The sequence below is a fragment of the Entelurus aequoreus genome, linkage group LG20 (assembly GCF_033978785.1).
Source record: "Entelurus aequoreus isolate RoL-2023_Sb linkage group LG20, RoL_Eaeq_v1.1, whole genome shotgun sequence".
NCBI lineage: Eukaryota > Metazoa > Chordata > Actinopteri > Syngnathiformes > Syngnathidae > Entelurus > Entelurus aequoreus.
In genome coordinates, this window is record NC_084750.1 from 641,464 (window position 1) to 658,871 (window position 17,408).

Consider the following 17,408-nt stretch of genomic DNA (forward strand, 5'->3'; position numbering starts at 1 on the left):
TGTCAGAGCTTGGTCCGCATTGCCGGCAGTAAGTCGGACACGTTTCCAGTGAGGGTTGGACTCCGCCAAGGCTGCCCTTTGTCACCGATTCTGTTCATAACTTTTATGGACATAATTTCTAGGCGCAGTCAAGTTGAGGGGATCCGGTTTTGTGGCTGCAGGATTAGGTCTCTGCTTTTTGCAGATGATGTGGTCCTGATGGCTTCATCTGGCCAGGATCTTCAGCTCTCACTGGATCGGTTCGCAGCCGAGTGTGAAGCGACTGGGATGATAATCAGCACCTCCAAGTCCGAGTCCATGGTTCTCGCCCGGAAAAGGGTAGAGTGCCATCTCCGGGTTGCTGAGGAGACCCTGCCCCAAGTGGAGGAGTTCAAGTACCTTAGAGTCTTGTTCACGAGTGAGGGAAGAGTGGATCGTGAGATCGACAGGCGGATCGGTGCGGCGTCTTCAGTAATGCGGACGCTGTATCGATCCGTTGTGGTAAAGAAGGAGCTGAGCAGGAAGGCAAAGCTGTCAAGTTACCGGTCGATCTACGTTCCCATCCTCACCTATGGTCATGAGCTTTGGGTTATGACCGAAAGGAGAAGATCACGGGTACAAGCGGCCGAAATGAGTTTCCTCCGCCGGGTGGCGGGGCTCTCCCTTAGAGATAGGGTGAGAAGCTCTGTCATCCGGGAGGAGCTCAAAGTAAAGCAGCTGCTCCTCCACATCGAGAGGAGCCAGATGAGGTGGTTCGGGCATCTGGTCAGGATGCCACCCGAACGCCTCTCTAGGGAGGTGTTTAGGGCACGTTCGACCGGTAGGAGGCCATGGGGAAGACACAGGACACGTTGGGAAGACTATGTCTCCCGGCTGGACGAGCTGGAAGAAGTGGCTGGGGAGAGGGAAGTCTGGGCTTCCCTGCTTAGGCTGCTGCCCCCGCGACCCGACCTCAGATAAGCGGAAGAAGATGGATGGATGGACAAATAAGGCAGCAAGAGAAGTATCCCACACTTCTCTTTTGTAAAGTAAATCTGTACAGCAATATGATTTGCTAGCGCGAGGAGCTTCAAAGTGCGCTTAGACTAACTAATGTATCCGAATACAAACGATTATTAATGTGACAATAGAAGCTACTGATAGGAGCTACTGTTAAGATATGCGTTTCCTAGGAACTGTTGTTTGTGTTGCAACAGGGACATTATTGAGTGATGCACCGGCAAATGGAGTCGAGCTTGTGATGTACTGTTGTGAACGTGTCTGCCGAAGTTGAACAATAAATTACGGCCCAGTTTGGTCTAAATAATAAATTATGTAGTCTGTGTTGGATAGAGAACATCGTTTAACAATTAACGATGTTTACTCTATCAAACATCATATATGTGTACATTAGAACACAGTACTATAATGGCCACAGTGACGTCTTCTCCATCAAACGCCATCTTGTCGCAACCTATTGATCAGATCTCGCGAGAGAAACAACCAACCATCTCTTCTTATTATTATTATTTTTCTTCTTACTGGCAGTAAAGGTTCATAGCGCCACCCACTGTACTGTACAATGTAGTGTGGGCCATAGGGCATAACGAGGAAATCCCGTTAAGATCCTGTGGAGGGCAGCAATGCGCCTAACATGCTCTACTAGTCTGCTGGAAATAGAAAGAAGAAGAAAAACGAGGAAAAGGCAAAATGGCGTTTGACGGAGAATGGCTAAACGCGGGCATTATAGTCCCGTATTTTTAATTAGTGCATACATGTACACATATATGCCGTCTAATAGATTAAGCGTTGTTAGAAATGATTTGTATTCGGATACATTAGTCTGAGCGTACGATGGCACGTCTCGTGCTAGCTTAGTGTGCTAGTTAGCTTAGCTTGTTAGCCGCTAACAAAGAGACGTGGAAGTTATCAACACATCGCTAAGCAGAGATCAAGTGTGAGTGTAAAGTGTTGTGATTGTGTGAAAATGTGCGAAAGAACGATAGCAGAGTACGAGGGGGAACTGTGTCCAACAAAAGAAGAGAATGAGGTGGACGCTGTTTTCAAGAAGCATCAAATTGTTACACACAGAACAGGTTTGTTTACTTCTTACTCTCACATGTTTACTCATTTCATATTAACAGTATTCTTAAATACATTGTTTTAGAAATGAATTTATTCTCATCTCCCAGTGTTTAACTCCTCAGTACGGACAGTAGCTATTTGCTGTCATACAAGTTGGTAGACGTTGATAGTTGACATTTTGATATGAAGGGCCGTTAGGGACATTATTCAGAATTACCTCTTACATACACTACTGAAATGCTCTCACATAAACAACTGAAATGTTTTTCTCTCACACACCCTACTGAAACACTCTTATACACACTTCTGAAATGCTCTTACATACACTACTGAAATGCTCTTACATACACGACTGAAACACTCTTATAAACACGACTGAAATGCTCTTACATACACTACTGAAATGCTCTTACATACACTACTGAAACACTCTTATAAACACTACTGAAATGCTCTTACATACACTACTGAAACACTCTTGTAAACACTACCGAAATGCTCTTACATACACGACTGAAACACTCTTATAAACACTACTGAAATGCTCTTACATACACGACCGAAACACTCTTATAAACACTACTGAAATGCTCTTACATACACTACTGAAATGCTCTTACATGCACTACTGAAACACTCTTATAAACACTACTGAAATGCTCTTACATACACTACTGAAATGCTCTTATAAACACTACTGAAATGCTCTTACATACACTACTGAAATGCTCTTACATACACTACTGAAACACTCTTATAAACACTGCTGAAACACTCTTACATACACTACTGAAACACTCTTATAAACACTACTGAAACACTCTTACATACACTACTGAAACACTCTTATAAACACTACTGAAACACTCTTACATACACTACTGAAACACTCTTATAAACACTACTGAAATGCTCTTACATACACTACTGAAATGCTCTTACATACACTACTGAAACACTCTTATAAACACTACTGAAACACTCTTACATACACTACTGAAACACTCTTATAAACACTACTGAAACACTCTTACATACACTACTGAAACACTCTTATAAACACTACTGAAACACTCTTACATACACTACTGAAACACTCTTGTAAACACTACTGAAACACTCTTACATACACTACTGAAACACTCTTGTAAACACTACTGAAACACTCTTACATACACTACTGAAACACTCTTATACACACTACTGAAACACTCTTATAAACACTACTGAAACACTCTTACATACACTACTGAAATGCTCTCACATAAACAACTAAAATGTTTTTCTCTCATGCACACACACACACACACCTGGAATAATTTTTCGCTAGTATGTATAAACGGATTTCACCTGTGTGTGTGCTTTTTACACGTGCGTGTGAGAGACAATTTCAGTAGTATGTGTGCAAAGATTTCAGTTATGTGTATGAGCGCATCTTACCATTGTGTATGGGAGCATCTTACCACTGTGTATGCGAGCATTTTACCAGTGTGTGTGAGCGATGTTGCATTCCGGTTCCGGTTACCAATAATCCCCGCCCCTTTTCAGACAAGTGTTTTTTTTTTATTTTTTTAAGCAAAGTTACAATATGTCTGCCTGACTGCGGACAAGTAGCTTAACTGAGGCAGGAGCTCTACTTCATAATTTGAGGGCTTCAGCGGAGAATATAAGAACACTTTCAATGTAACAAGGGTCGGGCTGATTGCACCTGCGTGCTGCGGCACCTGAGAGGCCACACAGCGGTGCCTTTCTCCCGCCGACAGCCAAGCAGCCTGGAGCACTCGTTCCATTGCGAGTTTACACCGCAGCATCATCAGGTGCAACGTTCCAGCTCTTGGACATCGAAGCAAGGAGGAAGAAAAGGTAATTAGACATTATTTATTTCTAAATGATCGATTGTAGCTGAAATAGGCTCCAACGCCACCCGCGACCCCGAAGGGAATAAGCGGTAGTAAATGGATGGCTGGATGGATGTTGAATCACACAAAATGTAAGACAACATGGCATCGTAGTGAGCTAAACAGTTAGCCTTAGTCTGCCTCCGCTACAAACAAGTTAGCAACTAGTGTTTCCGCGGCTCCTAAGAGTCTGACATCTATTGCAAACTTGCCGTTTGTCTCGGAGGAAGCGGACAAAAGTACACAGTCAAATCAGCTAGTAATGTTTGCAGTGTTGTTGCTATGGTAACATGTCGAAATGTGAGTCACGTCGTGGTACTTCAGTAGCTAATCATATACTAATAAGAATGGATTACATTTATTTAGCCCTTTTCTATCGACTAGATAAGGGGTCCCCAAACTACGGCCCGCAGGCCGGTTACGGCCCGCCAGCATCCAAAATCCGGCCCGCGGGGGGAAAAAAAAAATATTATTTTAAATCTGACTTTTCTAATCCATTTTTTGGTGTTTCCTAGTCGCTCAGGCAAATCGTATTGTCTAAAAATGCATTTCTCTGTATGGCTTATATTGTCTTAGCTGTTTTCATGTGATCCGATTTAAGGCTGAAACGACGCGTCGACATAGTCGACGTCATCGGTTACGTAAATACGTCGACGCCGTTTTTGTGCGTCGACGCGTCGCATATTTACGTCACACTACCGTCATGGCGGACCGCAAAGCAGACGATCAAAGCAGACGATGCGAGCGAGGGGGGAAAAGCATGCCAAAAGTGGTCAAAAGTGTGGGAGTATTTCAATAAACGACCTTATAATGTTGTTGTATGCACACTGTGTCGAGCGGAAATGGCCTATCATAGCAGCACAACGGCTATGAACGAACATTTGAAAAGAAAACCATCAACTAGTCAATCGTCCGCGCGAGCATACGTTGTCATCATTACACAAAAACATGAATGTGTCATTTGTATCTGCTAGGGGTGTAACGGTACGTGTTTTGTATTGAACCGTTTCGGTACGGGGCTTTCGGTTCGGCACGGGGGTGTACCGAACGAGTTTCTAAGCTAAAGCTAACTTTAGCTGATGAAGTCTTAACAAGCTGCTTCGCTCCTCTGCCTCTGTCTCAGCACGCAGCATTGTCCCACCCTCACAACCATCTGATTGGTACACACGCAGCATTGTCCCACCTAAGGCTGAAACGACGCGTCGACGTAGTCGACGTCATCGGTTACGTAAATACGTCGACGCCGTTTTTGTGCGTCGACGCGTCGCATATTTACGTCACACTACCGTCATGGCGGACCGCAAAGCAGACGATCAAAGCAGACGATGCGAGCGGTGCAAGCGAGGGGGGAAAAGCATGCCAAAAGTGGTCAAAAGTGTGGGAGTATTTCAATAAACGGCCTAATAATGTTGTTGTATGCACACTGTGTCGAGCGGAAATGGCCTATCATAGCAGCACAACGTCAATGAACGAACATTTGAAAAGAAAACCATCAACTAGTCAATCGTCCGCGCGAGCATACGTTGTCATCATTACACAAAAACATGAATGTGTCATTTGTATCTGCTAGGGGTGTAACGGTACGTGTTTTGTATTGAACCGTTTCGGTACGGGGCTTTCGGTTCGGCACGGGGGTGTACCGAACGAGTTTCTAAGCTAAAGCTAACTTTAGCTGCTAAAGTCTTAACAAGCTGCTTCGCTCCTCTGCGTCTGTCTCAGCACGCAGCATTGTCCCACCCACACAACCATCTGATTGGTACGCACGCAGCATTGTCCCACCCACACAACCATCTGATTGGTACGCACGCAGCATTGTCCCACCCACACAACCATCTGATTGGTACACACGCAGCATTGTCCCACCCACACAACCATCTGATTGGTACACACGAAGCATTATCAGCCAATCAGCAGTGTGTATTCAGAGCGCATGTAGTCAGCGCTTAAGGGTGGAGCAGATAGGTGTTTAGCAGGTGAGCATCAGGCAGCGGACTCTCCCCAAATGATAATAAACACCTCCCAGTCAACTACTAGTAACATCACTATGAGCCCGTTGACCTTCTAGAAATATAAACTGCAGCTCAGCTCACTCGCAGTCCTGGCTTGAGGTGAAGGCTAATTACCTCTCGTTCCAGCCACATCGACCCCTTCTGAGCGCCTATTTTCAGCTGCTGGGAATATTGTAAACAAGAAAAGAACCAAACATGTACACATGCTAACCTTTCTTCATTACAACTGTTAGTCACTCACTGGAATGAGTAGAATTGGTTATTGTGTACTGTGTTGGACTGGATGTTTATTTTGCACATTTTAAAAGCAATACTTAATGTTTACAGTGCTCCAGAACTTTTAGATTGGCACTTTTTTGTATTGGATGTTTATCTTTATTTTTGCACATTTTAGCAAATAAGCAATACTTTCACTTTTGTTGAAATGTTTACACTGTTGTTACAGAATATTTCGTTTTGCACTTTTTTGTATTGGATGTTTATCTTTATTTTTGCACATTTTAAAGCAAAATAAGCAATACTTTTACTTTTGAAATGCTTATACTATTGCAGAATATTAAGATTTGCACTGGATGTTGACTTTTATATTTGCACATTAAAAAGCAAATAAGCTACTTTTAATTTTGTTAAATGTTAAAAGTTTTAAATGTTTACATTGTTACAGAATATTTAGTCATGTTGTTGTCAATGTTGACTGAGTGGCCATACTTCTTTTTTTTTGTAAATAAAAGCCATGCCTTTTGAAAAAACGGGCCTACATTTATTTTTTCATCTTCATTTTGAATAAAAAAAATAATCGGTAAAAGGAAAAATAATCTATAGATTAATCGAAAAAATAATCTATAGATTAACCGATTAATCGAAAAAATAATCTATAGATTAATCGATAGAAAAATAATCGTTAGCTGCAGCCTTAGTCCCACCCACACAACCATCTGATTGGTACACACGAAGCATTATCAGCCAATCAGCAGTGTGTATTCAGAGCGCATGTAGTCAGCGCTTCAGCGTGGAGCAGATAGGTGTTTAGCAGGTGAGCTACAGGCAGCGGACTCTCCCCAAATGATAATAAACACCTCCCAGTCAACTACTAGTAACATCACTAGGAGCCCGTTGACCTTCTAGAAATATAAACTGCAGCTCAGCTCACTCGCAGTCCTGGCTTGAGGTGAAGGCTAATTACCTCTCAGTTCCAGCCACATCGACCCCTTCTGAGCGCCTATTTTCAGCTGCTGGGAATATTGTAAACAAGAAAAGAACCAGAGCATGTACACATGCTAACCTTTCTTCATTACAACTGTTAGTCACTCACTGGAATGAGTAGAATTGGTTATTGTGTACTGTGTTGGACTGAATGTTTATTTTGCACATTTTAAAAGCAATACTTAATGTTTACAGTGCTCCAGAATATTTAGATTGGCACTTTTTGTATTGGATGTTTATCTTTATGTTTGCACATTTTAGCAAATAAGCAATACTTTCACTTTTGTTGAAATGTTTACACTGTTGTTACAGAATATTTCGTTTTGCACTTTTTTGTATTGGATGTTTATTTTTATTTTTGCACATTTTAAAGCAAAATAAGCAATACTTTTACTTTTGAAATGCTTATACTATTGCAGAATATTAAGATTTGTACTGGATGTTGACTTTTATATTTGCACATTAAAAAGCAAATAAGCTACTTTTAGTTTTGTTGAATGTTAAAAGTTTTAAATGTTTACATTGTTACAGAATATTTAGTCATGTTGTTGTCAATGTTGACTGAGTGGCCATACTTCTTTTTTTTGTAAATAAAAGCCATGCCTTTTGAAAAAACGGGCCTACGTTTATTTTTTCATCTTCATTTTGAATAAAAAAATAATCGGTAAAAGGAAAAATAATCTATAGATTAATCGAAAAAAATAATCTATAGATTAACCGATTAATCGAAAAAAATAATCTATAGATTAATCGATAGAAAAATAATCGTTAGCTGCAGCCTTAATCCAATTGTTACATTCTTATTTCAGAGTCACCACACAGCTGCATGACCATTTCAACAAGGATGGAACAAACAACCTCTGGATTGTGTTCTTCGACTAATTCCAAAGCATGATGCAATTCTTTGCCATGATATAGTGATGGACACACTGTGAGAAATGTGTTCAGTGGCTATACTGGATCTGGGCCGCTCTGGGTGGCCAGTCATGGGTGTTGGAGGTGCCAAATTTGTCTCTCTGTCTGGCCTCATGTTCATGCAGCACATTGCGAAAACATCTATACAATGATCCTAGAAGGTTACGGACATCCGCATCATCACACACACCAAGAAATGCAGATACAGTTTGAGTTTGCTCATTAAGCTCTCGATAAAGCCTCTCCTGATGGAAGTTATCAGAGTCCTCTTTTTGCAGCCTCTCAATGCAGTGCAGAACACTAGTAAAAAAAAACAGAAAACATCCTCTTCATTGCCTCTCACTTCCAAAAATAAAGCTTGAATCTGAAAAATAAAGAATATCATATGAACATATGTTGTGGATGAAGCAAGAAGTGCTTGTCACCATATTCCATCGTTACCGGAATACACGGTCAGTCCATGCGTGCACGAAGACGACGAGACTTCCGTCAAATTGTTTTACGCAGTTATGATCATGCCCGTCATACCAGTTATCATGGTTTTTGCTTTTGTAATCATTATTTGAATAACAATAACATATAAAAGATTACGTAGAAAACAAATGTTACTTAAGAATACAGTATTTATTTTGAAACTGTACAGCAGCCTTAAATAGCAAATAAATATTTTTTACTATTACATTAAACACATCAATTCACAATACTGATCATTTAAAAGTCTAGTTTTTGTGACACCACAGATAGATTTTTGTTAAAATGCGTTGTTTAAAAAGAAGTATGCGATGAGTTAGTGGTGCCCCTGTGTGTCATTTATTGCGATGACAGAAAAGTAAAAGTGGTTGAAAATGTGGCGATAATACTCCCTTTTTTAAACGTACATTCTGTTAATTTGTATATTGTTGTTCCCTTTTACTCCTTGGTAAGCTATAGTTTTATACAAAACATTAAAATAACAGAACATGATGTAGCAGACTCCGTCGTAAAATGTTCAAGTTCCGGAAGTGACGTAGTCTACACGCATGCGTGGACAGATTGTGTTTTCCGCTATCAATGGAGTAGTGTGCTGCAAACTTAGCAAAATTATATGTACTTCACTGTTTGGAGGAAAACAAAAGGCAATCGAACAGCAATGACTAGAATGGTGCATTTTTCTTTAAAGCTATTTCCATAACAAAGATATTTGATATTAAACGTTTTCAAATTAAGTATTTACAAATTATTTTCGTCATAATTTTCAATCATTTAACAATATATTTAAACAACACTAACAAAAAACAAGAAATGTAAGAAATAACAGTTAAAAGTATAAAACAAAAATCAAATAAAAGCATCATATTACACATTACATATTGTTTTTTCTTTTCTTTCTTTTCACCGTCTCCCCTCTCTGCCTGCCTCTGCCGTGAGCACTGACTCCATGCTCTCTGAATACTCACTGCTGATTGGCTGTTACCGCTCTGAATAAGCACTGCTGATTGGCTGTTACATGCGCTCTGAATACGCACTACTGATTGGCTGTTACCGCTCTGCGTGTAACCAATCAGATGGTTCTGTGGGTCGGACAATGCTGGGTGCTGCAGAGACTACTGACAGAGGCAGTACGAAGCGTAACAGCTTGTTAAAGTCCTACTAAAATGAATTTTTTTTATTTAAACGGGGATAGCAGATCTATTCTATGTGTCATACTTGATCATTTCGCGATATTGCCATATTTTTGCTGAAAGGATTTAGTATAGAACAACGACGATAAAGATTGCAACTTTTGGTATCTGATAAAAAAAAGGCTTGCCCCTACCGGAAGTAGCGTGACGTAGTCAGTTGAACATATACGCAAAGTTCCCTATTGTTTACAATGATGGCCGCATGAAGTGAGAGAGATTCGGACCGAGAAAGCGACAATTTCCCCATTAATTTGAGCGAGGATGAAAGATTTGTGGATGAGTAAAGTGCAAGTGAAGGACTAGTGGGGAGTTGAAGCTATTCAGATAGGGAAGATGCTGTGAGAGCCGGGGGTGACCTGATATTCAGCTGGGAATGACTACAACAGTAAATAAACACAAGACATATATATACTCTATTAGCCACAACACAACCAGGCTTATATTTAATATGCCACAAATTAATCCTGCATAAAAACACCTGCGTGTTTGTTACGCTAGCTCCTAGCTCCTCTGCTAGCTCCTAGCTCCATAGAACACGCCAATACAATTCAAACACCTGATCAACACACACAATCACTCAGCCCAAAAGACCGTTCACCTAACCCAAGGTTCATAAAGCTTATATATTTTTAAAAAGTTACGTACGTGACGCGCACATACGGTCAAGCTCTCAAATGTTTAGCAGCCAAGGCTGCATACTCACGGTACCTGATATTCAGCTGGGAATGACTACAACAGTAAATAAACACAAGACATATATATACTCTATTAGCCACAACACAACCAGGCTTATATTTAATATGCCACAAATTAATCCTGCATAAAAACACCTGCGTGTTTGTTATGCTAGCTCCTAGCTCCTATGCTAGCTCCTAGCTCCATAGAACACGCCAATACAATTCAAACACCTGATCAACACACACAATCACTCAGCCCAAAAGACCGTTCACCTAACCCAAGGTTCATAAAGCTTATATATTTAAAAAAAGTTACGTACATACGCAAAAAAAAGTTGCGCACATACGGTCAAGCGATCAAATGTTTAGAAGCCAAAGCTGCATACTCACAGTAGCACGTCTGCGTCTTTGTCATCCAAATCAAAGTAATCCTGGTAAGAGTCTGTGTTGTCCCAGTTCTCTACAGGCGTTTGTGTATCGAAGTCAAAAGTCCTCCTGGTTAGAGTCTCTGTTATCCGAGTTCTTCCATCTTGACTGCATCTTTCGGGAATGTAAACAAAGAAGCGCCGGCTGTGTACTGTTGTTGCTGACTACGTTCGAAAAATACGTCCATTTCGGACCGACAACTTTCTTCTTTGCTTGCTCAGCTTCCTTCTCCATAATGCAATGAACATGATTGCAACAGATTCACGAACACAGATGTCCAGAATACTGTGGAATTATGAAATGAAAACAGAGCTTTTTCGTATTGGCTTCAATGTGGAAGGCATACCCGTGTTCGCCGGTCTACGTCACGCGCATACGTCATCCTCAGAGGCGTTTCGAACCGGAAGTTTAGCAGCAAATTTAAAATGTCGCTTTATAAGTTAACCCGGCCGTATTGGCATGTGTTATAATGTTAAGATTTCATCATTGATATATAAACTATCAGACTGCGTGGTCGGTAGTAGTGGGTTTCAGTAGGCCTTTAAGTTCTATCACAATCTTGTAAAAAAAACCTTAAGTACGTCCTTGAAATCTCCCCAAAATTATAATAACAATATTTCTATTTAAAATAAATACATCAACTAATTATCTTTATAGCCCGGTCAGAATTTCTGGAGCAGGACGAGTGTGTGGTGCTTTGTATGTTACAGCAGAGTTTAGCTAGCAGCGCATCTTAGGAAAGCCCACGGCAACGCAGTTATTTGTGTAAGATGGCACTTGCAAGTTCAACCATCTGTGGCTGTAGAACAAATCATTTAATGCGTGGTTGAAGCAAGTGAACAGAAACGTAGAACATTTTTTCACCAACGTCACAACTCAAGCCATCGTAAAGGACAGCGTTTGTAAACATTGTGGTGAAAGGAAGTGTAAAGATGATGAAAAGCTCAAAAATCCAGGACGAGTCTGTGTCAAATGATGGTAAAACACCTGAACATTTTACATTATACCTGATATCGCTAATGTAGATATTTGTATCGATCCGCCCACCTTTGTTGTTTACATTCAAGAACTGTAGTTTGCGGTTAACATAGGTAGGGTTAGGGTTAGTGTAGCATGTTTAGCTATTCCTTTTCCTGTAGTACTTGTGTAATGGCAAACCTAATATTTAAGTAATCTCTTGTCTAAAACCACACTTTGAGTCTAAAGGTTTGTGTGTGCGGCATTGTCTTCAATACATTGGAATGTTTTTGTCCTAAGGTATGAGACATTTATGGCCTATCCTATGCATCTTTAGGGACCTTACGGGATGTCTCCAAACGCCCACTCTCTCTAAAGACAAAGAATGGTGTGATGTTGGTTGATCACTAAATTATGTTTTCAGTCAAATGTTATCCTCTAAATAGGTTTATTTTATGATTGATGTTGTTAACAGGCTTGCCCAATGTTTAACCAAAACTAGTATCACAAATTAGATAGAATGTGTTTTGCTCCTTCCACCTTCTACCATCTTAGTCACGTCCGTTGTGTCCTTGGGCAAGACACTTCACCCTTGCTCCTGATGAGTGTTGGTTAGCGCCTTGCATGGCAGCTCCCGCCATCAGTGTGTGAATGTGTGTGTGAATGGGTGAATGTGGAAATACTGTCAAAGCGCTTTGAGTACCTTGAAGGTAGAAAAGGGCTATACAAGTATAACCCATTTATCATTTATTTATTCCTCCTACCCCCTCCCAGGATGGGACATTTCACCCAGGCCTCTCACCTACCTCCTCGCTACTTTTTGAAAGCATATACAATTTGAAGATTTTTTTTTACCTCGGTCTCTTTTTCTCATTTCTACATTAGCAAAAGCCCTTTCTCTTTTGTAATCTGAAGGTTTTTGAGCACTCAAATAGTCAAAAGTTAGTAAATACTAATAATAAATACTTAGTTTTTCTCTGTACAATTTTTATGTTGGATATGAAAAATTCCAGAACAAATGTAAGAAACCTAGTTTATTTGTTGCCATGGAGATGAGGATTGCTGACTTAGGCCATGTCCACACATACACAGAGATTTTCAAAAACCCATATTTGGGGTTAAAACGATCTCCATTCACACAAATGTAGTTTCAAAACTCTATGTCTACACACAAATGCATATACCTGCTCTCTTGCACAATTTTTCCAATCAGAAGCCTGAAAAAAGCAGCAATAGCTGACTTGGTTGTATAACACCTCCTATTATGTTTATTTTGATAAACTTTAGACGTACAATGGCATGTACATTATCTTTAAAACCTGCCTGCACGTACACAGAGCTCTGGGAACATTATTAAAGCGAATGCACGCCTTCAATACATTGGAATGCCCCCCCACACATCAACCCCCCCCCCCCCCCTCTCTGTGCGTCGGTTGAGGTGGGCAGGGTTGGGGGGGCGGGGTTTGGTGGTAGCGGGGGTGTATAATGTAGCCCGGAAGAGTTAGGGATGCATGGGATTCTGGGTATTTGTTCTGTTGTGTTTATGTTGTGTTACGGTGCGGATGTTCTCCCGAAATGTGTTTGTCATTCTTGTTTGGTGTGGGTTCACAGTGTGGCGCATATTAGTAACAGTGTTAAAGTTGTTTTATACGGACACCCTCAGTGTGAACTGTATGGCTGTTGACTAAGTATGCCTTGCAGTCACTTACATGTGTAAGGCAAAGCCCGCTTACGACATGTGACTGGGCCGGCACGCAGATAGTGTAAAATCGGACGCTAAAGGCACAGTCATCACGGCACGCCCTCAATATTGTTACCCCAGGAGATTTTCGGGAGAAGCACTGAAATTTGGAAGTTTCCCGGAAAAATCGGGAGGGTCAGCAAGTATGCAGCTGAGCCGCATCAGAGTGATCAAAGAGCCGCGAGTTGCCGACCCCTGGTCTATGCAATCGTATGTGCACAATATGTATTATTTATTGCAGATTTTTTGGTCTTTTGTTGTGCTTTACTTTGTAGAAATGGCGACGCTGAAGTGGCGTCAGCGCTGTGCTCTTTCAATGTATTGCCAACATAATTTCCCCATTGTGGGATGAATTAAGTTTATATTATCCTATCATATATTAAATGATATATCGCAATATGAATTATAGGTCATATTGCTCATCCCTAGTTAAAAGTCCCCTTCTTTTTTTCTTGTGAATAATTTTGGGAAGAATGGTGTGTTTGTCCCCCATGGAGATTTCAGGCCAGGGCATACAATAACTTGGTTTTCTTTGGTACATGTAAACGTACTGAATGCCTCATGTGACTGAGCAAAGCTGGATGTTTCTAAACATTGTCTTCTTGTGTCCTGCAGATGTCTGTGAAGATCATCTTCTCCCTGAGCACCAGGAGTGGAGCTTCAGGATGGAGCAGGAGGAGCCACAGACCTCCCACATTAAGGAGGAAGACGAAGCGTCACAGACTCCTCTCGTTAAAAACGAAGAGGAAGACCCACAGACCCCCCATATCAAAGAGGAAGAGGAGGAAATCGGCATCAGTCAGGAGGGAGAGCATCTTAAATGGTTGGAGGAGTTCCCAGTGATTGGTGTGATTGTGAAGAGTGAAGATTATAAGGTCAAAGGTGAAAGTGAGGAGAATCGAGAAGTGGAGCCTCCAAGCAGCAGCTCAACTCAACACATGACAACAGAAGCTGATGGAGACCACACTGAGGATGAAGACTCTAAAGCTGATAAGACGTGTCACACTGACAACACACGCTTAAAATGTTCTCACTGTGACAAAACTTTTCAACGCCCTAGTGGCCTCAAAAGACACATGAGAATACACACTGGAGAAAAACCCTTTTCCTGCTCAGAATGTGGTAAAAGTTTTTTACGAAAATATGTATTGAACAAACACATGCTGAGACACTCTGGGGAAAAAGGTGAAAGTGAGGAGAATCGAGAAGTGGAGCCTCCAAGCAGCAGCTCAACTCAACACATGACAACAGAAGCTGATGGAGACCACACTGAGGATGAAGACTCTAAAGCTGATAAGACGTGTCACACTGACAACACATGCTTAAAATGTTCTCACTGTGACAAAACCTTTCAACGCCCTGGTGATCTTAGAAGACACATGAGAATTCACACTGGAGAAAAACCCTTTTCCTGCTCAGAATGTGGTAAAAGTTTTTTACGAAAATATGTGTTGAACGAACACATGCTGAGACACTCTGGAGAAAAGCCTTTTTCTTGTTCAATCTGCGGTAAAGATTTTGTACAAAATCACTATTTGAAAGCACACATGAGATTGCACACCGGAGAAAAACCTAATACCTGTTCAATCTGTGGTAAAGGTTTTGTAAGACGTTCCAATTTGAAAACACACATGAGAACACACACGGGAGAAAAACCCTTTTCCTGCTCGTTATGTGGTAAAGGTTTTGCTCACAACTATTTGGTGAAAGAACACATGCAAATACACACTGGAGAAAAACGTTTTTCCTGCTCAGCATGCGATAAAGGTTTTGTACGGAAACATTTGTTGAAAGAACACATGAGAAATCACACGGGAGAAAAACCTTTTTCATGCTCAGTATGTGGTAAAAGCTTTGCCCGAAATACATTTTTGAAGGAACACGCAAGAACACACACTGGAGAAAAACCTTTTTCCTGTTCAATCTGTGGTAAAAGGTTTGCACGCTCAAATAAATTCAAAGTACACATGAGAACACACACAGGTGAGAAAGTGTTGAGTTGCAGTGTGTGCGGTGAAAGATTCTCTTTTCAGTACCAGTGTAAGAAACACACGTGTGCTGGTTAGAACAGCAGCAGCAAATGAAGTCAAAACTTTAACTTTGACATTCTAACGACATCAGTACATTTAACATGTGTGACATCATTGTTGTGTGTGTAACACTCTCCATGCATTGATTTTCCACCGCTTGTCCCTTTCAAACTTCTACCATTTATAATTGGATATTTTAGTTTATTGCTTCTTTCAGTCAAGTACATGGATTAATACACAGCATTGTGTACTTTTGTTTCAAATTGTACAGAACAATTTAACTGTAAAGGTGACAGTAAATTGTACAAAACATATGTGACATACATTAAACATGTTATGTGTATATAGATATTCATAATTCACTTGTTTTTTATATGTTTTTGAAATTATGAAGTGTTACATATTTTCAATTCTAATTGTGAATGATTGCATAGATTAACTCCTTTATTTGATAAACATATTTGTTTTACATTTTTAATGGTATTATTGAGTGAAAAGGACTGCATTTTATTTCCATGGAGAGGTCTGAAATCACAGGATGCCGATGATGCACGTTCCATTTTGTTGTTTATCCTTAAAATAAAAATGACATAAAAAATCTCATTTCTTTATTGTATTTCTATCATTTCATCAATGCAACGAGACATAATACATTACTATTGTAATGGAAGTTAAACTATCTTTTTTTATTTATTACGTTTTTAAATGTTCAGCAGTGCAGTTAAGTGGTTCAGGTCATTTTTTTCCAGGATGCTCTGCAGGGAAAAGAAACATTTAATCATGAGCGCTCATGTACTTGTAGCCCAATTAGTCATTTTGATTGTAGGCTAACAGACACTTGCAGCGTGGCTTGCCTTCATTGTGTAATAATAATGGCTTTAGGAGCCTGCCAGTCAGGGCTCAGGGTTAGCTGCGCTCATAAAAGGCGCAGCGTGCTCTCTGGCAGCTTCCGGTTTAAATCGCGGCTTGGTGGAGCGCGTGGGACGCCAAAACCTCTGAACTTTGACGCAAATGTAAGTGCCTCTGAACTTTGACGCACTAGCTATCTTTGACGCAAATGTAAGTTGGCACCTGTATGGAAGTAGAATTGTCTCACATCAACTTATACTGTATATATCAATATGATATTTATTATTTATCAATATGATATTAATACATATATGAATAAATATACAAATACAAATGTGATATGCAAATAAATAGATCATTTGTATAAATAAACGTGTATTTGTAAATATATTTTTGAGATTTGAAAATATACACAACTAAAATTTATAAATATAAAAATGTGACATACGAATAAATCAAGAATTTGTATGAATAAACGTGTATTTGTAAATATATTTTTTAGATTTGAATATAAATATGCTTGATTTTGTATTTGTATTGAATTTGCATATGTGGATCGCTATCTGTGTTGGCCCTGCGATGAGGTGGCGACTTGTCCAGGGTGCACCCTGCCTTCCGCCCGATTGTAGCTGAGATAGGCTTCAGTGCCCCCTGCGACCCCGAAGGGAATAAGCGGTAGGAAATGGATGGATGGCTGGATCGCTTTTTTGCTTTTGTGTCGATGAGACATTATTCCCACAAACTAGATGCACAAATAAATGTGACCTACACACTACACCTGAACAACCAGCAGAGGGCACTGCAGCCAGAGCGATCTCGGTCATAGACATGGTCAGACACTGGCGAGCCAATCAGAGGCACACTAGGGAGGGTCATATGATGATTGATATATGATGATGATTTGACACACATTGCACTGATAAGAGATCAGTATCTACATCGGGACAAGGTCATTAAACGGTATTGATACAATAAAATAAGCAGCTAGCACGATATTTC

The 17,408-nt window shown here is 40.4% G+C and overlaps 2 protein-coding genes across 3 annotated transcripts in view; one reads left to right on the forward strand and one right to left on the reverse strand.

Moving 5' to 3' along the window:
* Positions 1-17,408, reverse strand: part of LOC133635751 (uncharacterized) — a 283,249-nt gene that overhangs the window by 225,169 nt on the left and 40,672 nt on the right. The gene's annotated exons all lie outside the window — the stretch shown is intronic.
* Positions 1,634-16,112, forward strand: LOC133635766 (gastrula zinc finger protein XlCGF57.1-like). 2 transcript variants are annotated; one of them, XM_062029041.1, is made up of 3 exons: positions 1,634-2,054; positions 3,735-3,906; positions 14,146-16,112. In XM_062029041.1, the coding sequence occupies exons 1-3, from the start codon at positions 2,004-2,006 to the stop codon at positions 15,594-15,596; spliced, it is 1,674 nt and encodes a 557-aa protein (XP_061885025.1). In that variant the 5' UTR covers positions 1,634-2,003; the 3' UTR covers positions 15,597-16,112. The 2 variants fall into 2 exon arrangements, with proteins under 2 accessions (XP_061885025.1, XP_061885027.1); XM_062029043.1 differs by lacking the exon at positions 3,735-3,906.